Source organism: Schistocerca serialis, chromosome 1 (assembly GCF_023864345.2).
Source record: "Schistocerca serialis cubense isolate TAMUIC-IGC-003099 chromosome 1, iqSchSeri2.2, whole genome shotgun sequence".
Taxonomy (NCBI): domain Eukaryota; kingdom Metazoa; phylum Arthropoda; class Insecta; order Orthoptera; family Acrididae; genus Schistocerca; species Schistocerca serialis.
The window spans coordinates 704,668,354-704,686,096 of NC_064638.1; the positions used below are offsets into that span (position 1 = coordinate 704,668,354).

The 17,743-nt window shown below is 40.9% G+C and overlaps 1 protein-coding gene across 1 annotated transcript in view; it reads left to right on the plus strand.

The window, feature by feature from the left end:
• The window catches only part of LOC126480955 (dnaJ homolog subfamily B member 12), a 135,005-nt gene that overhangs the window by 41,744 nt on the left and 75,518 nt on the right, over nt 1-17,743 (plus strand). Inside the window, exon 3 of the mRNA XM_050104386.1 lies at nt 15,603-15,681. Coding sequence (XP_049960343.1) covers nt 15,603-15,681 — 79 coding nt within the window. The remainder of the gene's footprint in view (nt 1-15,602; nt 15,682-17,743) is intronic.

A 17,743-nucleotide genomic window follows, 5' to 3' on the forward strand; every position in this document is an offset into this window, starting at 1 on the left:
CAGACCCAGGAGACGGGCATCCCACAGGGTTCTGTCTTGAGTGTCCTTCTTTTCCTCATTGTTATCGATGGACTTGTGGCCTCTGTCGGTCCTTTGGTCACCCCTGCCCTGTATGTGGATGATTTCTGCATTTGGGTTAGTTCCTCTTTGATGGCATCTGCAGAACGGCAGCTCCAGGGAGCTATACGGCATGCCTCTGCATGGACCCTCTCACACGGGTTTCAATTCTCTCCTTCAAAATCGCGAGTGGTCCACTTCTGTCGCCGTACTACGATCCACCCTGATCCAGAGCTCTATCTCGATGCACAACGATTGCCTGTGGTCTCACAGTTTCGTTTCCTGGGTCTTCTTTTCGACAACAAGCTCACTTGGCTGCCCCATATCAGACTTCTGAAGGTAGGATGTCTCCGTAAACTCAATGTCCTTCGCTTCCTTGCCCACTCCTCTTGGGGTGCAGGCCGTTCCCTCCTTCTCTGTCTTTATCGTGCTCTAGTTCTGTCTCGCTTGGACTATCGTTGTCAAGTTTATGGTTCAGCTGCTCCTTCCACACTGCACGTGCTGGATCCAGTCCACCATCGTGGTATCCGTTTGGCCACCGGTGCCTTCCCTACTAGCCCTGTTGATAGTCTCCTGGTTGAAGCTGGGATCCCCCCCCCCCCCTCCCCCCCTTTCTGTTCGGCGGTCCCAGCTTCTGGTGTCTTATGCACTCGCTATCCGTTCCTCTCCCACTCATCCTTCATATTCTATCCTGTTCCCAGACCATGGACGTCGCCCACCAGACTCCCGCCCTCGGGCGGGTTTACCGGTTGGGCTCCGCCTCACGTCTCTTTGCCATGATTTTCAGCTTCCTTCTTTGTCCTGTCTTCCTCGCTCCCTCCCTTCCACCCCCCTTGGTTAGTTCCTTGGCCTCGAATTTGGATGGATCTCTGCCGAGGTCTGAAAGATTCCGTTCCTTTTTCTGCCAAATTTTATGGGAGTTTCGGGATGCTGTTGTTTTTTACACTGATGGCTCTAAATCTGCTGATCATATGGGGTATGCTTTCACGTCCTCTGCTGGAACGGAAAATCATCTGCTGCCACCTACATGTGGGGTGTTTACTGCGGAATTGATGGCAATTTCCCAGGCCCCAGGCCCTTACCTTTATTAAACAGTCCCAACACAACCGCGTTTTGTTATGTATGGACTTGATGAGTGGCCTTCTTGCTATTGACCGGTGTTTTTCGCGCCGTCCCTAGGTCTCTGCCATCCATGACCATCTTGCTGATATTCACCGTGCTGCTTGTTCCACTGACTTCCTTTGGGTCCCTGGCCATGTGGGTATCCCGGGTAATGAGCTCGCTGATCGTTTGGCTGGGGTAGCAGTCACTTACCCCCCGTTTTCTGTAACCCCTCCTGCAGTGGATTTACGGCTTCACATCAAATCCCACTTCGCACAGTCATGGGCCAATTCTTGGGAGGCTACTCCCCTGTCTAATAAACTTCGTGCGATTAAGGTGACACCAGGCCTGTGGCGTTCTTCCTTTCGCCTCTCCCGAAAGGACTCGACCACACTGTGTCGTCTCCGCATTGGCCATACCAGGCTGACCCATGGTTTTCTTTTGCGTGATGAGCCACCCCCACTTTGTGGTTGTGGAGCCTTCCAGTCAGTAGCCCACATTTTGGTTGACTGCCCCCTTCTTTTGGCTCTGCGTGCTAAGTACAGACTCCCCCACACTTTACCTTTGATGTTGGTTGACGATTCCCGGATGGTCTCTCTGGTTCTCGGTTTCCTCCGGGAAAGTTGTTTTTATTCTCAGTTTTAAGGTTTTTAATCTCTCTCTGGTGTTGGGGCAGGGCGGTGAGTGTTTGGGTGTCTCCCACTGTAAGCCGTGTTTGGAGATTCCCGACTCACCTCCCTGACCGAGATCCTCTTTTCTTCCCCTTTTACTCTGTTTTTACCCCTTTTTTTTAGTCTTCTTTTCCCATACGTACTTCTACATTCTAGCGGTTGCACCTTTTAAGTCACAGGTGGTCTTGCCTATGCTGCTTCAGCATAGCGTTGGGTTCGTTCTCTTGCTGACTTCCCTCATTTTGTTTTTACCATTGACAACATGACTGCCCTTTTACGTTTTTAGCCTTTTCCATTTTATTGTTCCGACTTTCCTGAGATGTCATATTAGCGGAATGGACCACATTTGAAACAAGGGACTGATGACCTTGCTGTTTAGTCCATTAAACCCCAAACAACCAACCATTATTGAGATATGTTTAGCAACCCAGTTTGAGTCTTTAACACATCCTAATGTTTTATTTGTCAGTGATCAACTGCTAGTGAATCTGACCAAAGTGTATCTTTCATATTATTTACTATGACTAATATTTTTAAAATTCATCTGTCCACAGTGCTATAATCAATATAAACTCAATTATTAATGCTGCTTGATCTACAATATTTACTTTGAAACACAAAAATCTCAATAATGCCTACAGTTTTCAATTCAGACAAGTGTGACTTAATAGGTTGTTTGCACTTCACTAAAAATTGTTGTTATTAAAGTGACCACCTCTAACAGTGGGGATTAAGGAGTGTGGTCATTGTAATATTCCAGATGTATTTAACAATATATTCATACAGCAGTGGAAAGTTCTGGTTGGATAAAAATAATTCAGGAGTAAAGATCTCTCTCTCTCTCTCTCTCTCTCTCTCTCTCTCTCTCTCTCTCTCTCTCACTGCATGGAATGGGAATACAACAAAGGCACCAGTGGGTGAGTTTATGTGGCACATGATGACTGTGATGTGGAGTAGTAGTTTGAGATGGGGTGACAGAAAAGAGGAAGGGGAGACTGCAGGCAAGAGGGCAGTGTGAGTGGGATTAGGGTTCTGGGTCAACATTGAGGTCGGCTGGTGGCAGTGGATTTTGAGCCCAGGAGGATTATGCAAATGAAGGATATATTGTAATGACAACCCTCATCTGCATAGTCCGGAGAATCCAGTGTTGGGAAAGGATCCAGGCAGTAGGCAATGTGAAGCAGCCTTTGAAATAAGCCTGTTCTGCTCAGCAGCATGTGCTGCTACTGGATGGTCCTCATTTCTGGACACGATGATAAATAATTGATGCTCTTAATTTGTTGTAGTCCAGAAAGATACTGGCTGATGAGGACCACTGCCCAAACCTCACCTTCTGCCTCAACCCAACCCAACCTTCACCCTGCCCCAGGACTCTGACATCGCTCATCTTGCACCAGTCCTCTCCTCGCCAAAGTGTCCCCTTCCTTTATTGTGCCGCCTCCTCTCAATCTACTCCCTCCCCATCATTATTGTGTGCGGCAAGAACTCCCCACTGGTGCCTGTGTCACATTCTTATCCAGTGCACCAGCTGCCTCTCTCCCAGCCTTCAGATCTCCTTTTCCAACCCTCCTTTCTGCTCCTGGCCTCATTTCTTCCCATGACATAACACCACATCCTGGTAATGCTGCAGAACTACAGTTACAGTACAATGTATTCAGTTTGCACAGTATAGTTGTAGGGGTGCATGTGTGTTTTTGGTTGTACTCTTAACTTTTAAAAGGATTCAGCCAAAAGCTAGCAAAATTTTAATTTTTGTTTATGTGCCTTTGGAAGATACAGTATGTAATAGATTAATTTGGCAGTGGAGGTAAAGAAGTAATTGAGTATATATTTTCTGTACTTGTGTATGACTGGGCACATAATTTTGGAGGATATTGAAAATGGCTGAAACTCTTGAAATAATTCATATCAAATAAAACTATCATGGGATACACAAGTACATGATCACTAGAAACTGTAACGTGTTTTTTTTATTATCCGATTGTCAAAGAATTAATAAACACACATTGTAATAAAAAATGAAGTGGCTGTAATCAATGAATTATAGGGCAGAAAAAATACTGAAATATATTAAGCCAAAGAGGAAACTAAGCTCATTCAAGAATTAGTAAAATAAAATCAAAATATGCCGTGCACCTTTACTATAGCTGGAGTGGGAGGGAGTTAGTGTCTGTTCCGAAGTTTTCAGACTGACATCACTTTGACAAGGTCCTCCAACAACCCACCCAAGAAAGGCTTGACCCTTCATGCAATCAAGCATACATACAGTATAGTCCATCATGGAAGTTGAAACAAATTTTATCGTGGGAAAAATAAGTAACAGGCTCAATAATAGATTCAAAGATCAATAATCTACAAATGATTCTCAAAGTCAATAAAGGTAAAACTGTGAAGATTGAGGGAATTTGGTGTATAGTTATGTTAATAGCTGACCTAATAACGTCCTCAGTGAACAAACATACCTTAGAAACCAGAGGTTTTGTACAAAAGAATGCCTACATACCACGAAGTTTAAATAAAAACAAATAGTGAAGTCTCTTAGTCTAATTGTATTTGGTGTGGAAGGTAGTTGATTGGTTACTTAGTCTATAACGTGCAGCTGTATATATTGGACACTACTACTGCATAATACTTGATTACATATGTTGACATTAATTATATTCGTAAGTCTCACTAACTACATCAATGAAAACATATACCAACAGCTGCCTGTAGATAAAGACATTGTATTGAAAGCATAAGATTACTCTATTGTTTTTTCAGCTTACAATGTTCATTTTCTTTTATAATTTCTACATTCAGTTTATAAAAGTCACCAGAAATAGGCAAAACTGTTCTTGTCAGGGATCAAATTGGAACCGCTCACTCACTGGGGTGAGCTAGCTCCTTTTTATGACCCACCACTCGCTAATCACTTACCAAAATAAAAGAAAGGAAGGTATCTTGCTTTTTAATTTGAGGTTAACATCTGTGTATTTTTATCTTACTCTAACCTATTTTCAAAGAACAAAGAAATGGGATCAATAATTTTAAGTTTCTGCTCCTGTAGCCTGAGTTTTCCGAAAGTCCTAAATTTTGTCTTCAGAATTAGCTGTATCACAACAAAATTGTGAATATTCTACCATACATTGAAGAGCCAAAAAAAAAAAAAAAAAAAAGCTACACCTGCCTCATACTGTGTAGGGCGCCCCGCGATCACTTAGATGTGCCGCAACACTATGTGGGATGGACTTGACTAATGTCTGAAGTATCGCTGGAGGGAATTGATATCATGAATCCGGCAGGGCTGCCCATAAACCTGTAAGCAGAGGTGGAGATCTCTTCTGAACAGCATGTTGCAAGGCATCCCAGTTGTGGTCAATAATGTTCATGTCTGGTAGTTTGGTGGCCAGTGGAAGTGTTTAAACTCAGAAGAGTGTTCCTGGAGCCACTCTGTAGCAATTCTGGATGTGATGGGATGTTGCATTGTCCTGCTGGTATTGCCAAAATCCGTCGGAATGCACAATGGGCATGAATGGGTGCAGGTGATCAGACAGGATGCTTATGTACATGTCATCTGTTAGTTGTATCTAGACACATCAGGGGTTCCATATCACTCCAACTGCACACACCCCACACAATTACATGTCTCCACCAGCTAGAACAATCCCAGGGTCCATGGATTCATGAGCTTGCCTCCATACCCTTACAAGTCCATCCACTTGATACAATTTGAAATGAGACTCGTCCGACCAGGCAACATGTTTCCAGTCATCATCAGTCCAATGTTGGTGTTGACGGGCCCAGGTGAGGCAGCCATCAAGGGTATATGAGTGGGCCTCTGGCTCTGAAAGCCCATATAGATGTTTTGTTGAATGGTTTGCACGCTGACACTTGTCGATGGCCCAGCATTGAAATCTGCAACAATCTGCAGAAGGGTTGCACTTCAATCACGTTGAATGATTCTCTCCAGTTGTCGTTGGTCCCATACTTGCAGGATCTTTTTCCGACTGCAGAGATGTTGGAGATTTGACATTTTACTGGACTCCTGATATTCATGGTGCACTCATCCACACTTTGAAACTTCGTAGATGCCGTGTCCCATCACTCATGCACCGACTACAACTTCACATTCAGACTCACTTAAATCTTGATAACCTGCCATTGTAGCAGCAGTAACCGATCTAACAACTGCTCCAGACACTTGTTCTTCTATATAGGCATTGCCGACTGCGATGCCAAGTTCTGCCTGTTTACATATCTCTGTGTTTGAATATGCATGCCTATACCAGTGTATTTCGGTTGTGCATTTGGGATGTTAACAATACTTGGGCCAATTTTTCAGCTGACAACCTTATAAACATCTGCAAGTTGAGTCACTTGCAAGATTTTTAAATAATTTCACATAGTAGTGTGTGGTAAGCCTGTTTACTTCACAGTATTGTCTGAAGTTGTTTAAAAAATCTTGCAAGCAATTCACTTTGGGCTGTAAGGTTATCAGCTGAAATACTGGAACAAGAATTAGTAATCTCACTGATGGTCACCCAAAAGATGATGGAGTACTTGGTTCACTTGGAAAACTTCAAGAATTACAAAATTCTGAATATTTCTATCAAGTTGGAAAATAAAATAAACACCTTATTTTCTCACATTTCATGTTTTTTGAAAACAAAATATATAATAAAAACCAGAATGTAATTGAAATTAAATTTTCTGATGCCGGAAATTATCTACAATTGTTCATAATAAATGTGATAATATACACTACGTGATCAAAAGTATCCGGACACCTGGCTGAAAATGACTTAAAAGTTCGTGGCACTCTCCATCATTAATGCTGGAATTCAGTATGGTGTTGGCCCACACTTAACCTTGATGACAGTTTCCACTCTCATAGACATACATTCAATCTGGTACTGGAAGGTTTCTTGGGGAATGACAGCCCATTCTTCACGGAGTGCTGCACTGAGGAGAGGTATCAATGTCGGTTGGTGAGGCCTGACATGAAGTCACTGTTCAAAAACATCCCAAAGGTGTTATATAGGATTCAGATCAGGGCTCTGTGCAGGCCAGTCCATTACGGGGAAGTTGTTGTCATGTAACCACTCCATCACAGGCCATGCATTATTAGAGGTGCTCGATCATGTTGAAAGATACAATTGCCATCCCCGAATTGCACTCCAACCATGGGAAGCAAGAAGGTGCTTAAAACATCAATGTAGGCCTGTGCTGTGATAATGCCACACAAAACAACACAGGGTGCAAGCCCCCTCCATGAAAAACACGACCACACCATAACACTATCACCTCCGAATTTGGCTGTTGACACTACACACGATGGCAGATGACGTTCACCAGGCATTCGCCATACCCACACCCTGCCATCGGATCGCCACATTGTGTACCATGATTTGTCACTCCAAACTACGTTTTTCTGCTGTTAAATGGTCCAATGTTACACTTCTTCCATCAAGTGACGTGTCGTTTGACATTTACTGGCATGCTGTGTGGCTTATGAGCAGCTGCTCAACCATGAAATCCAAGTTTTTTCACCTCTCGCCTAAGTGTCATAGTACTTTGCAGTGGATCTTGATGCAGTTTGGAATTACTGTGTGATTGTCTGGATAGATGTCTCTTCATCTGTCTGTAGTCTGTCAGTCAACAGACGAGGTCGGCCTGTACACTTTTGTGCTGTACGTGTTCCTTAACGTTTCCACTTCACTATCACATCGGAAACAGTTGACCTAGGGATGTTTAGAAGTGTGGAAATCTTGCATACAGACACATGGCACAAGTGACACCCAATCACCTGACCATGTTCGAAGTTCGTGATTTCCGCGGAGCACCCCATTCTGCTCTCTCACAATGTCTAATGACTACTGAGGTTGCTGATATGGAGTACCTGCAGGAAGTGGCAGCACAATGCACGTAATGTGAAAAATGTATGTTTTTGGAGGTGTTCGGATACTTTTGATCACATAGTGTATTGTCTCCGGTGTGAATTTGCACTCAGCAGCAGTGTGCACTGATTCTAAATTTCCTGGTAGATTTTTTTATTGTATGCTGGACTTAAGGTTGGAGATGAGGTTCTGGTAGGAACAAAGCTGTATGACAGGTCATGAGCCGTACTCGTATAGTTTAGTTTGTAGAACACTTCCTGTGAAAGCAAATGTTCAACATATGAGTTGTGGCCAGGCACACAGTTTTACTCAGCCAGGAATTTTCAAAATTATATGGTTGACAATTGCTGGAGATCACAGCTCGTGGCTTTCGTCAAGCTGATTGATGGTATCACCAAACTCTGCCCAAATGGAAGATTTCCCGCTTGTTACGGTGGTATTGGTTGATGATTAGTATTTCTTTTAACTTCCTTGCATTTCAAAAAGTTCGTTGAAGGCCAATACTGTTTTTGAAAAATAAAACTGCTCTTTTGACCTTATCAGTAGTTTTCCATTTTGACTTTGTGTAAGTGTCTTTCAATTGTGCCTGCCTGCAACTTAACTTTTGAGTCTTCTCAGATATATAATGTGCCTTCAGTGAGTGCACAGAATCCAATATTATTTATAGTTGTCCACTCATAAGTGCGGTTGCAGAGGTCATTTCATTTTCTATCTTATCAAATAACTGGACATTAGAGTGTGATATTATTTCTAAACTTGTAAATTATAATTTGAGCAAACCATATTTACGAACTTTTTAAACTTTGTGTATCCATCATAATTTTGTTTAACAACTTTATAACATTAATAGATAACATGAACAGATTTGCTTGTGGATTGTTGCGAACAAAAATCGGTTGGGGGTGAGGGTCTCACAAAAGAAAATAAATCAGGATCTAGTTGGAACCAAGTGGCAACAATAGGCTGGATACAGATTGAGACTCACTCCGAACTCCAGGAAGAAGAAATTGGAAGCAGACCTTAGTGAGAGTGATTCACGAGAAACAGTTTCATGAATGGGTGCACAAGACTTGTCAGTTGATTGTAGTCTTGATCAACTTCGTGACCCACACGTTTCCAGATGTAGTGTTTGATGCTTAGACATCGGATGTCACTTCAGGTTTGATAAGCAGCCAGAAGAACAGGAAGTTGGCAATAACACGATTTTCCTATTTTTTGTTTAATTTGCTAAAATGATACGTATACCACTTAATTCTTCTATGCAAAATCTGTGTGGCTGACTTATGTCCTGCAGCATTGAAAAATGTTATGTGAAAACATTAAAATACCTATTATGGAAGTGCATTTTTTAAATACCTAACATGATAATGTATCTACTCATAGTGTGTGCTATACTCTATACATGCAGTAATATGTATGTAAAATTCATAATGTAATATACATATTGTTGTTATAATAATGAACAAAGCTCATGGGGAGCCGAATTAGACTGGAGAGCACTCAAGTCAAGACAGTATCAAGTTGAACTGCAAACTGAATCAGTGAATGAGCCAAGAGCACTGAGTGCATGGTCACTCCCACATCTATACTCTGCAAACCACGGTGAAGTGCATGGCAGAGGGTACATTCCATTGTACCAGTAATTAGGGTTTCTTCCGATTCCACTCGTATGGAGTGTGTGAGGAATGATTATTTGCATGCCTCTGTGCTTGCTGTAATTATTCTCATCTTACCCTCATGACCCTCTGTTAGTGGTACGTGAGGGGGGGGGGGGGTTTGTAGTAAGATGTAGGACCACATGTGAGGTGTGGCAATAAAGAAACTGGACTGGTTGTTGTGTGCATGTTTCTGGCCTCATCTATGACAAAGAGAAGAGTGGAGGAATAACCTTGGGACTCTCCCTGACACACACACAAAATTTCACACCGCTGTGGTTGTTAATCTGGCTGTGAGCCTTCTTAGAAACGGGTTGTGTATCTGAGCTCCATCAGAATTATGCTTTGTTCTAAAGTGGAACAATGTGTTAACATATAATTCATCACAAAAATTGGAAAATCTGCAACAGAAACTTACAATGTGTGGAAACAAGTTTGATGATTAGTGTCTTATCTCATACACAAGTTTTTGAGTGGATTAAGAGCTTAGAGGACAGAAGGGAAGACAATCCTAAATCAGACCATCCCTGCTCTGAGAATGTGGTGAGTCAGCAGAATTGTTTGAGAAGACCACCGCCTGAGCATTCAAGCAATTTCAGAACTTGCCTGCGTCAATAAGGAAACAGACAGATTTTGCACAATGATATGGGTATGACAAAAGTTTGTGCTAAAGTAGTGCCAATAGAATCCTCACAAACGAGCAAAAGCACAATCGAATGGACTACTGTGTTGACACTCTTGAAAATGATACTTAAACCTCAGCAAAGTAACTATGTGTGATGGAACATGGATATTCCAGTACGATCCAGAGAGCACATGAGCAAATCAGAATTCAGAACAATGATAATAGTGTTCCTTGATATCTGAGGGGTTAACTACATTGTGTTCTCGTATTATGACGTTCTTAGATAATACAAATCTCCTTCATCATAACCAACATGGATTCCGCAAACAGAGATCATGTGAAACTCAGCTCGCCCTATTTGCCCAAGAAATTCACAGTGCCGTAGACACTGGCGAGCAGATTGATGCCGTATTCCTGGACTTCAGGAAGGCATTTGATACGGTTCCGCACTTACGTCTAGTGAAAAAAATACGAGCTTACGGAATATCGGACCAGGTTTGTGATTGGATTCAGGATTTCCTAGAAGAAAGAACACAACATGTCATTCTTAACGGTTCAAAATCTGCAGATGTAGAGGTAATTTCGGGAGTACCGCAGGGAAGCGTGATAGGACCTTTATTGTTTACAATATACATAAATGACTTAGTTGACAACATCGGTAGCTCCGTGAGGCTATTTGCAGATGACACGGTTGTCTACAAGAAAGTAGCAACATCAGAAGACTCGTACGTACTCCAGGAGGACCTGCAGAGGATTAATGCATGGTGCGACAGCTGGCAGCTTTCCCTAAACGTAGATAAATGTAATATAATGCGCATACATAGGGGCAGAAATCCATTCCAGTACGATTATGCCATAGGTGGTAAATCATTGGAAGCGGTAACGACCGTAAAATACTTAGGAGTTACTATCCGGAGCGATCTGAAGTGGAATGATCACATAAAACAAATAGTGGGAAAAGAAGGCGCCAGGTTGAGATTCATAGGAAGAATTCTAAGAAAATGTGACTCATCGACGAAAGAAGTAGCTTACAAAACGCTTGTTCGTCCGATTCTTGAGTATTGCTCATCAGTGTGGGACCTTACCAGGTTGGATTAATAGAAGAGATAGACATGATCCAGTGAAAAGCAGCGCGATTCGTCATGGGGACATTTAGTCAGCACGAGAGCGTTACGGAGATGCTGAACAAGCTCCAGTGGCGGACACTTCAAGAAAGGCGTTACTCAATACGGAGAGGTTTATTATCGAAATTACGAGAGAGCACATTCCGGGAAGAGATGGGCAACATATTACTACCGCCCACATATATCTCGCGTAATGATCACAACGAAAAGATCCGAGAAATTAGAGCAAATACGGAGACTTACAAGCAGTCGTTCTTCCCACGCACAATTCGTGAATGGAACAGGGAAGGGGGGATCAGATAGTGGTACAATAAGTACCCTCCGCCACACACCGCAAGGTGGCTCGCGGAGTATAGATGTAGATGTAGATGGGGTGCCTGAAGATCAGACTGTCAGTCAAGCTAATTATGTAACTGTTCTGGAAACCCTCCGTGAACATGTGCAATGAAGCAGACCAGATATGTGGAAGAATTGCTCATGGATTCTTCATCAGGACAAAGTGCCAGCTTATAATGCAGTGTCCGTGAAAAGGTTTTTGGTGAAAAACAACATTCCAATGATGAAACATCCATTGTATTTGCCTGATCTGGCACCATGTGACTTCTTTCTCTTCCCAAAACTGAAGTCTGCACTCTAAGGAACCAGGTTGAATCCTTGGATACAGTGAAGGAAAAAGCGATGAGCCTCCTCAACAGCATAACACAAAAAAACTTGCAGCACTGCTTCCAACAATGGAAAATTCGCATGGAGCAATGCAGGGATTGGGGAGGGAACTGCATTGAAGGGGACAACATTTCAGTTGTGTAAGTTTTTTTTCAGTAAGATGTTAGAGTATGTGTCTGGTCTTTATTTCCACACCTGTACATATGCATCATCATAGTGTATTTTCCGCAACATGGTCTTTGCCTTACTGACTATTTCAGCATGCTGTGTGGGATACTGTTGCAGCAGCCTGCCTTTCAATCTTGTTTGCAGTCACTGATGTCACTCGAGACACATTTCTGACCTGAAGAGCTATCACTACATATTTCCAAGTCACCAGCCGTTCACTCAATAGAAGAAGGTAGCTCTTTAATTGGACCGAGTGTGGTAACACAGTGGTTAGCACAGTGGACTCTCATTTGGGAGGACGGCGGTTCAAACCCGTGTCCAGCTGTCCTGATTTAGATTTTCCACAGTTTCCCTAAATCGCTTAAGGCAAATGCCAGGCTGGTTCCTACCCAAGGACACGGCCGCTTTCCTTCTGCATCTGTCCCTAATCCAAGCTTGTGCTCTGTCTCAATGAATCAGTTCAGGAGCGGACTGCCTATATCTACTTTCTAATACTAAGTTCATCAGCAGTCATCTGTGTCTAAGGATAGTGTAATGCTTGTCTTTAAAAAAGAATAATGTTACACTATCCATATCTACATCTATACTCTGCAAACCACAGTGAAGTGCATGGCAGTGGGTACATCCCGTTGTAACAGTAATTAGGGTATCTTCCCATTCCATTCATGTATGGAGTGCAGGAGGGATGATTGAAAGAATGCCTCTGTGCTATTGTAATCTTACCCTCATGACCCCTATGTGAATGATGTTTAAGGGGTTGTTGTGCATTCCTAGAGTCATAATTTAAAGTTGGTTCTTGAAATTTTGTTAGTGGACTTTCTCGAGATAGTTTACACCTGTGTTAGAGAGTCTGCCTGTTAAGTTTCTTTCGTATCTCTGCGAGACACTTCCACAAATCTAACAAACCCCATGACCAGTCATGCTGACCTTATCTGTAATATTCCCTGTTAGTCCTTTTTGGTACGGGTCCCACACACTTAAGCAATATTCCACAACTGGTTGCATGAGTGATTTGTAACCAATCTTGTTTGTAGACTGATTGCACTTCCCCAGTGTTTTACCAATAAACCAAAGTCTGCCACCTGTTGTACCCATGACTGATCATATGTGATCATTCCATTTCTTGTCCTTACGAAGTGTTACACCCTGGTATTTATATGAGTTGGCTGATTCAAGAAGTGGTTTATTGATTTCATAGTCATAGGATGCTACATTCTTTTGTTTTGTGAAGTGCACAGTTTTACATTTTTGATCATTTAAGGAAAGTTGCCAGTCTTTGAACGACTGAAACCTTATTAAAATCTGATTTGAAAAAATATATATATGTGTGTGTGTGTGTGTGTGTGTGTGTGTGTGTGTGTGTGTGTGTGTGTGTGTGTGTGTGTGCGCGCGCGCGCACGAGTGTATACCTGTCCTTTTTTCCCCTTAAGGTAAGTCTTTCCGCTCCCGGGATTGGAATGACTCCTTACCCTCTCCCTTAAAACCCACATCCTTTCGTCTTTCCCTCTCCTTCCCTCTTTCCTGATGAAGCACCGTTGGTTGCGAAAGCTAGAATTTTGTGTGTATGTTTGCGTTTGTTTGTGTGTCTGTCGACCTGCCAGCACTTTCGTTTGGTAAGTCAAATCATCTTTGTTTTTAGATATTTTTCCCACGTGGAATGTTTCCCTCATATATATATAATCTTCTTTTTCACAGTACTGCATTATAGCAAAAAGCCGGGTACTGTTAATATTGTCTGCAATGTCATTAATATACAGCATGAACAATATGGGGCCTAACACACTTCCCTGGGGCACATCCAAAGTACTTTCAGAAGCCAGAGTGAGTCTCAATCCGTATCCAGCCTAGTGTCATCATTTGGCTCCCCAGTGGATCCTGATTTATTTTCTTTTGTGAGACCTTCACACCCAACCGATGAGTCTCCATCCAAGACAACATCCAGCGGTCTCTGTATCAAAAAGTCCAATCCAGTTACAAATTTCACTTGATAATCCATATGATTGTACTTTTGACAATAAGTAAAGTGATTTTCAGAAATCGAGAAATACTTCATCTGCTTGACTGTCTGGCACCAAGGATTTTGATATGTCATATGAGAAGTTATGTGCAGTTTACAATGTTTATTTTATTGCATATGAGGCTACATATTTATTGCATCAACATGTGTATGATATGTATTTGTTCACCTTAGCCGACAAGTTCTGATATGTTATACTAGTCTTTAAGATTTTAATTCTGTTGGCTCATTACACACTGATGAAGTAATAGCATACAATTGTGCTTTTGTGATTGTGTACATATTACACAAACATGAATGCTATTTTTTTAATTATCTGTTTCTCCAGTAAGTGGCAACTTAATAAATGTCTTTGTTTCCTCTTATCTGTAATATAACAGTGCAGCATGTCTGTTGTTTATGTGCTATTGGTATCGATATTTGTTGATACTTGTTTCATCATATTTTAAGTATTTTTGATTTGTGCTATCAATCAGTCATTATTTTGACAATGTGTGACAACCCACAGTCACATAATAACTTGATTCTGTTCACTATGCATGCCATAAATTAGCTGACACATTGTGCCCATATGCTGTAATTGATGTTCCACTTTCTGTTCATGGTATTTCATTCCCTCAATTACATGTTGCTCAGAGGTTATTTGTCGGAGATTAGGTTAGTCTTCTGCACTTATGTTCTTGCCATAAGGGCTCATCACCCTAAATGATACAACTATCGATTCCTGACAAGCACCACTCCATGAGTGCTTTGAACATACGCTACTACCCTATTTGTGTTGTATTATTTTTTATGTTTACAAACTTAAAATATACATTTGTTTGATTTATCAGATATTTCTATAAATTTCAAGGTTTATAAGATGAATTTACCGTTTTCATTGTTTGTGTACTTAGTTATTTAAGTTCATGTTCGTAACAAGTTCATTCGCTTATAGATGTGTGAGAATGTGAGAGACCTAGAACAAGTCCATTAATTAAATATGGTCATACTTCTTCATAAAAATGATTGAAATCTAGTGTTTGTTCTTGAGTGAAATAATTTTTCCTCCTAGCTTGTAAAATCAGTAAATTTTATATTAAGAGATAACACATACCACAAAGTGAAGGGTGGTAGTCATTCAGATTTTACTTTCATGAGACAGTGATGGATCAAAGTTGTTTCAGATTTAGGAAAATGCCTATGATGGAAGGTAAGATACCAGGGCAGCACAAGTTGCGATACAGGCTAAAATAATTTGTCACTGCTTGAGATTTTGAGGTTTAGCAGCAGTGTGTTGCTGAACATTGTTTTCTTGACAGGATGATGTTATGACTTAACAATGTTAATAAGCAATTCTTTACTAACTTGTACTTACATTAATTTTTGTTTAAACTAATAACATTTGCAATCAGAATTGGATACTGAAGCATTCTAAGAACAGTTTTACTGTAAGACTAAGTTCCTTCTAAATTTTGAAAGAGTTGAGAGTTTAGAGTTGTGATTGTATTTTTAACCTGAAAGCAATAATTTTGTTCTTGTAGTTTGCAAGCTTACAGAAATAGAAATAAATAAAGATTTTTATAGTATTTGAGAAAGAATATATGAAATCCCACCTATCTTTTGTAGTGAACACCTATTAATTTGCTATTATTTTTTACAGGTTCCAAGAAAGAGGAATCTAAACCAAGTCAACAAGAAGGAGGAGATTACAACAAAGAGCAAATGGAAGCTGTTAAAAGGTAACTAATTTGTAGTTAAGTTGTTCGAGCATATGATTCTGTAGTTCCTATCTGAAAGTGTAACTTGGGCATACACTCAAGCAGGCTTGATAAAAGTGGTTAGAGCTGGATGCAGAGTAAAACGAATTAAATACATTTGAAGCGAAGTGTTTAATTCTGCACTATTGGCTAGTTTCAACTATTCGCTGCATTTCAAGTGCACGTTTTCATCTTCTAGCAGGTATCGCATTATGCCAAAATAAAGAACCAAACATGAGATAACACAGTACTGGTACTCCAAGAAAATTTGCATCCCAAAAACCACATTTAATAGCTTAGTATCAGGTCGAGGCCTACTTAATTGAGAATTTGGACATACGAATGTGAACTTTAAATGTGTACATTTTAGTATGGTTCACGAAATTCCAATGTCTTGTTTCTTTTATGACATAATGTAAGATTTTCAACTGTTTTACACATATGTACATACAGGCCTCCTAAGTCATCGTAGCTATGCAAGCGCTGTGACGCTTGTTGGCGCTCTCCGGCAACTCCTGAAAGGAACAAGTTTCTAACAGGTCACGGTAAAATATTGCGAGTGGTGGTTTGAAAAGCATTATGTTCAAAGTAAATTGAACTATGAACTACGTGCGAGATGGTAAGATGAATTTCTTATATCACAGAGCGTTTGACTCTCATTTAAAAACCAGCTGATGAAAAGTCATTTAGAAGAATTTCGAGCCCAGAAGATCAGACATTTATGTCATTAGTAAAAATTTTACTGGCTCATTTGTGTGATATATCTTAAAGTGTAATACGCGCATAAAAGACCAACATTATATGTGAAAGCTTAGCTTCTCTTGCATTGTATTAACCTTAGACACCAATATTATATGTGAAAGCTTTCCTTTTCTTGTAGCAACACTATGTATATTAATTTAAACTGTTAACTGTTGCTGTTTGTGTGTTCGTGCTACTTAACAGTGATGTTGCCATTGGCTGACTACATCATGTGTCATAAGCTCTGAATATCCATTGTCATCGGCTGGCGAGACCACGTGACATGACCTATGAGTGGCTTACAAAAGCGCATCGCAATCTCTATTTCAGTGCTTCAGAAAGTAACATGAGGTGTTTAGTGGAATTCGAATTTGTACTTTTGTGATACGAAAATATTCAGTGTACATGTTGCTCCACATCGAGATCTTTCCAAAACACGTTTTCTTCCCCGAGTTTCATTTTCTAATGTGCCGAGAAATTCTATGCCCGCGTATAAAACCATAACCATTCAAAGCCTTGGTAAGTTATACAGTTCAGAGAGAAAATATACTGTCAGTTTAACAGAGAAAAAGTGCGTTTTCACCCAGGAGAAAGTCTATTTTTAACCGGGAAATCTGGGAATTTTTTTTTCTTGTCTGCATATACACCCTGATTTATGAATATAGAGAACAACAGCGGTCCTGTCACACTTCCCTGGGGCATTCCTGACTATACCCTTGTCCCTGATGAACACTCGCCATCAAGGACAACTTACTGGGTCTTCAAGCCACTCTCTTACCTGTGAACTTGTTCCATATGCTCGTACCTTCGTTAACAGCCTGCAATGGGGCAACTTTTCAAATGCTTTCTGGAAATGTAGAAATACGGAATCTGCCTGTTACCCTTCAACCATTGTGTGCAGTATATCATGTGAGAAAAAGGCAGACTCAGTTTTGCACCAGCTATGCCTTCTAAAACCTGTTGAATTGTGGACATAAACTTCTCAGTATCAAGAAATTTTATTGTATTTGAACTGAGACTATGTTAAAGGATGCTGCAGCAAACCTAAGTTACGGATATTGGTCCATAATTTTGTGGGTCCATTCTTTTACCCTTCTTAAATGTACTGGAGTTGCCTGTGCCTTTTTCCAGTTGCTTGGTACTTCATGCGGGGCGAGAGATTTATGATAAATGCAAGGTAGGTAAGAGGCCAGTGCTCTAGACTACTCTTGGTAAAATTGAACTGGGATTCCATCCAGACCTAATGATTTATTTGTTTTCAAATCCTTAAGTTGTTTCTCTACGCCAGGGATGCTTATTATCA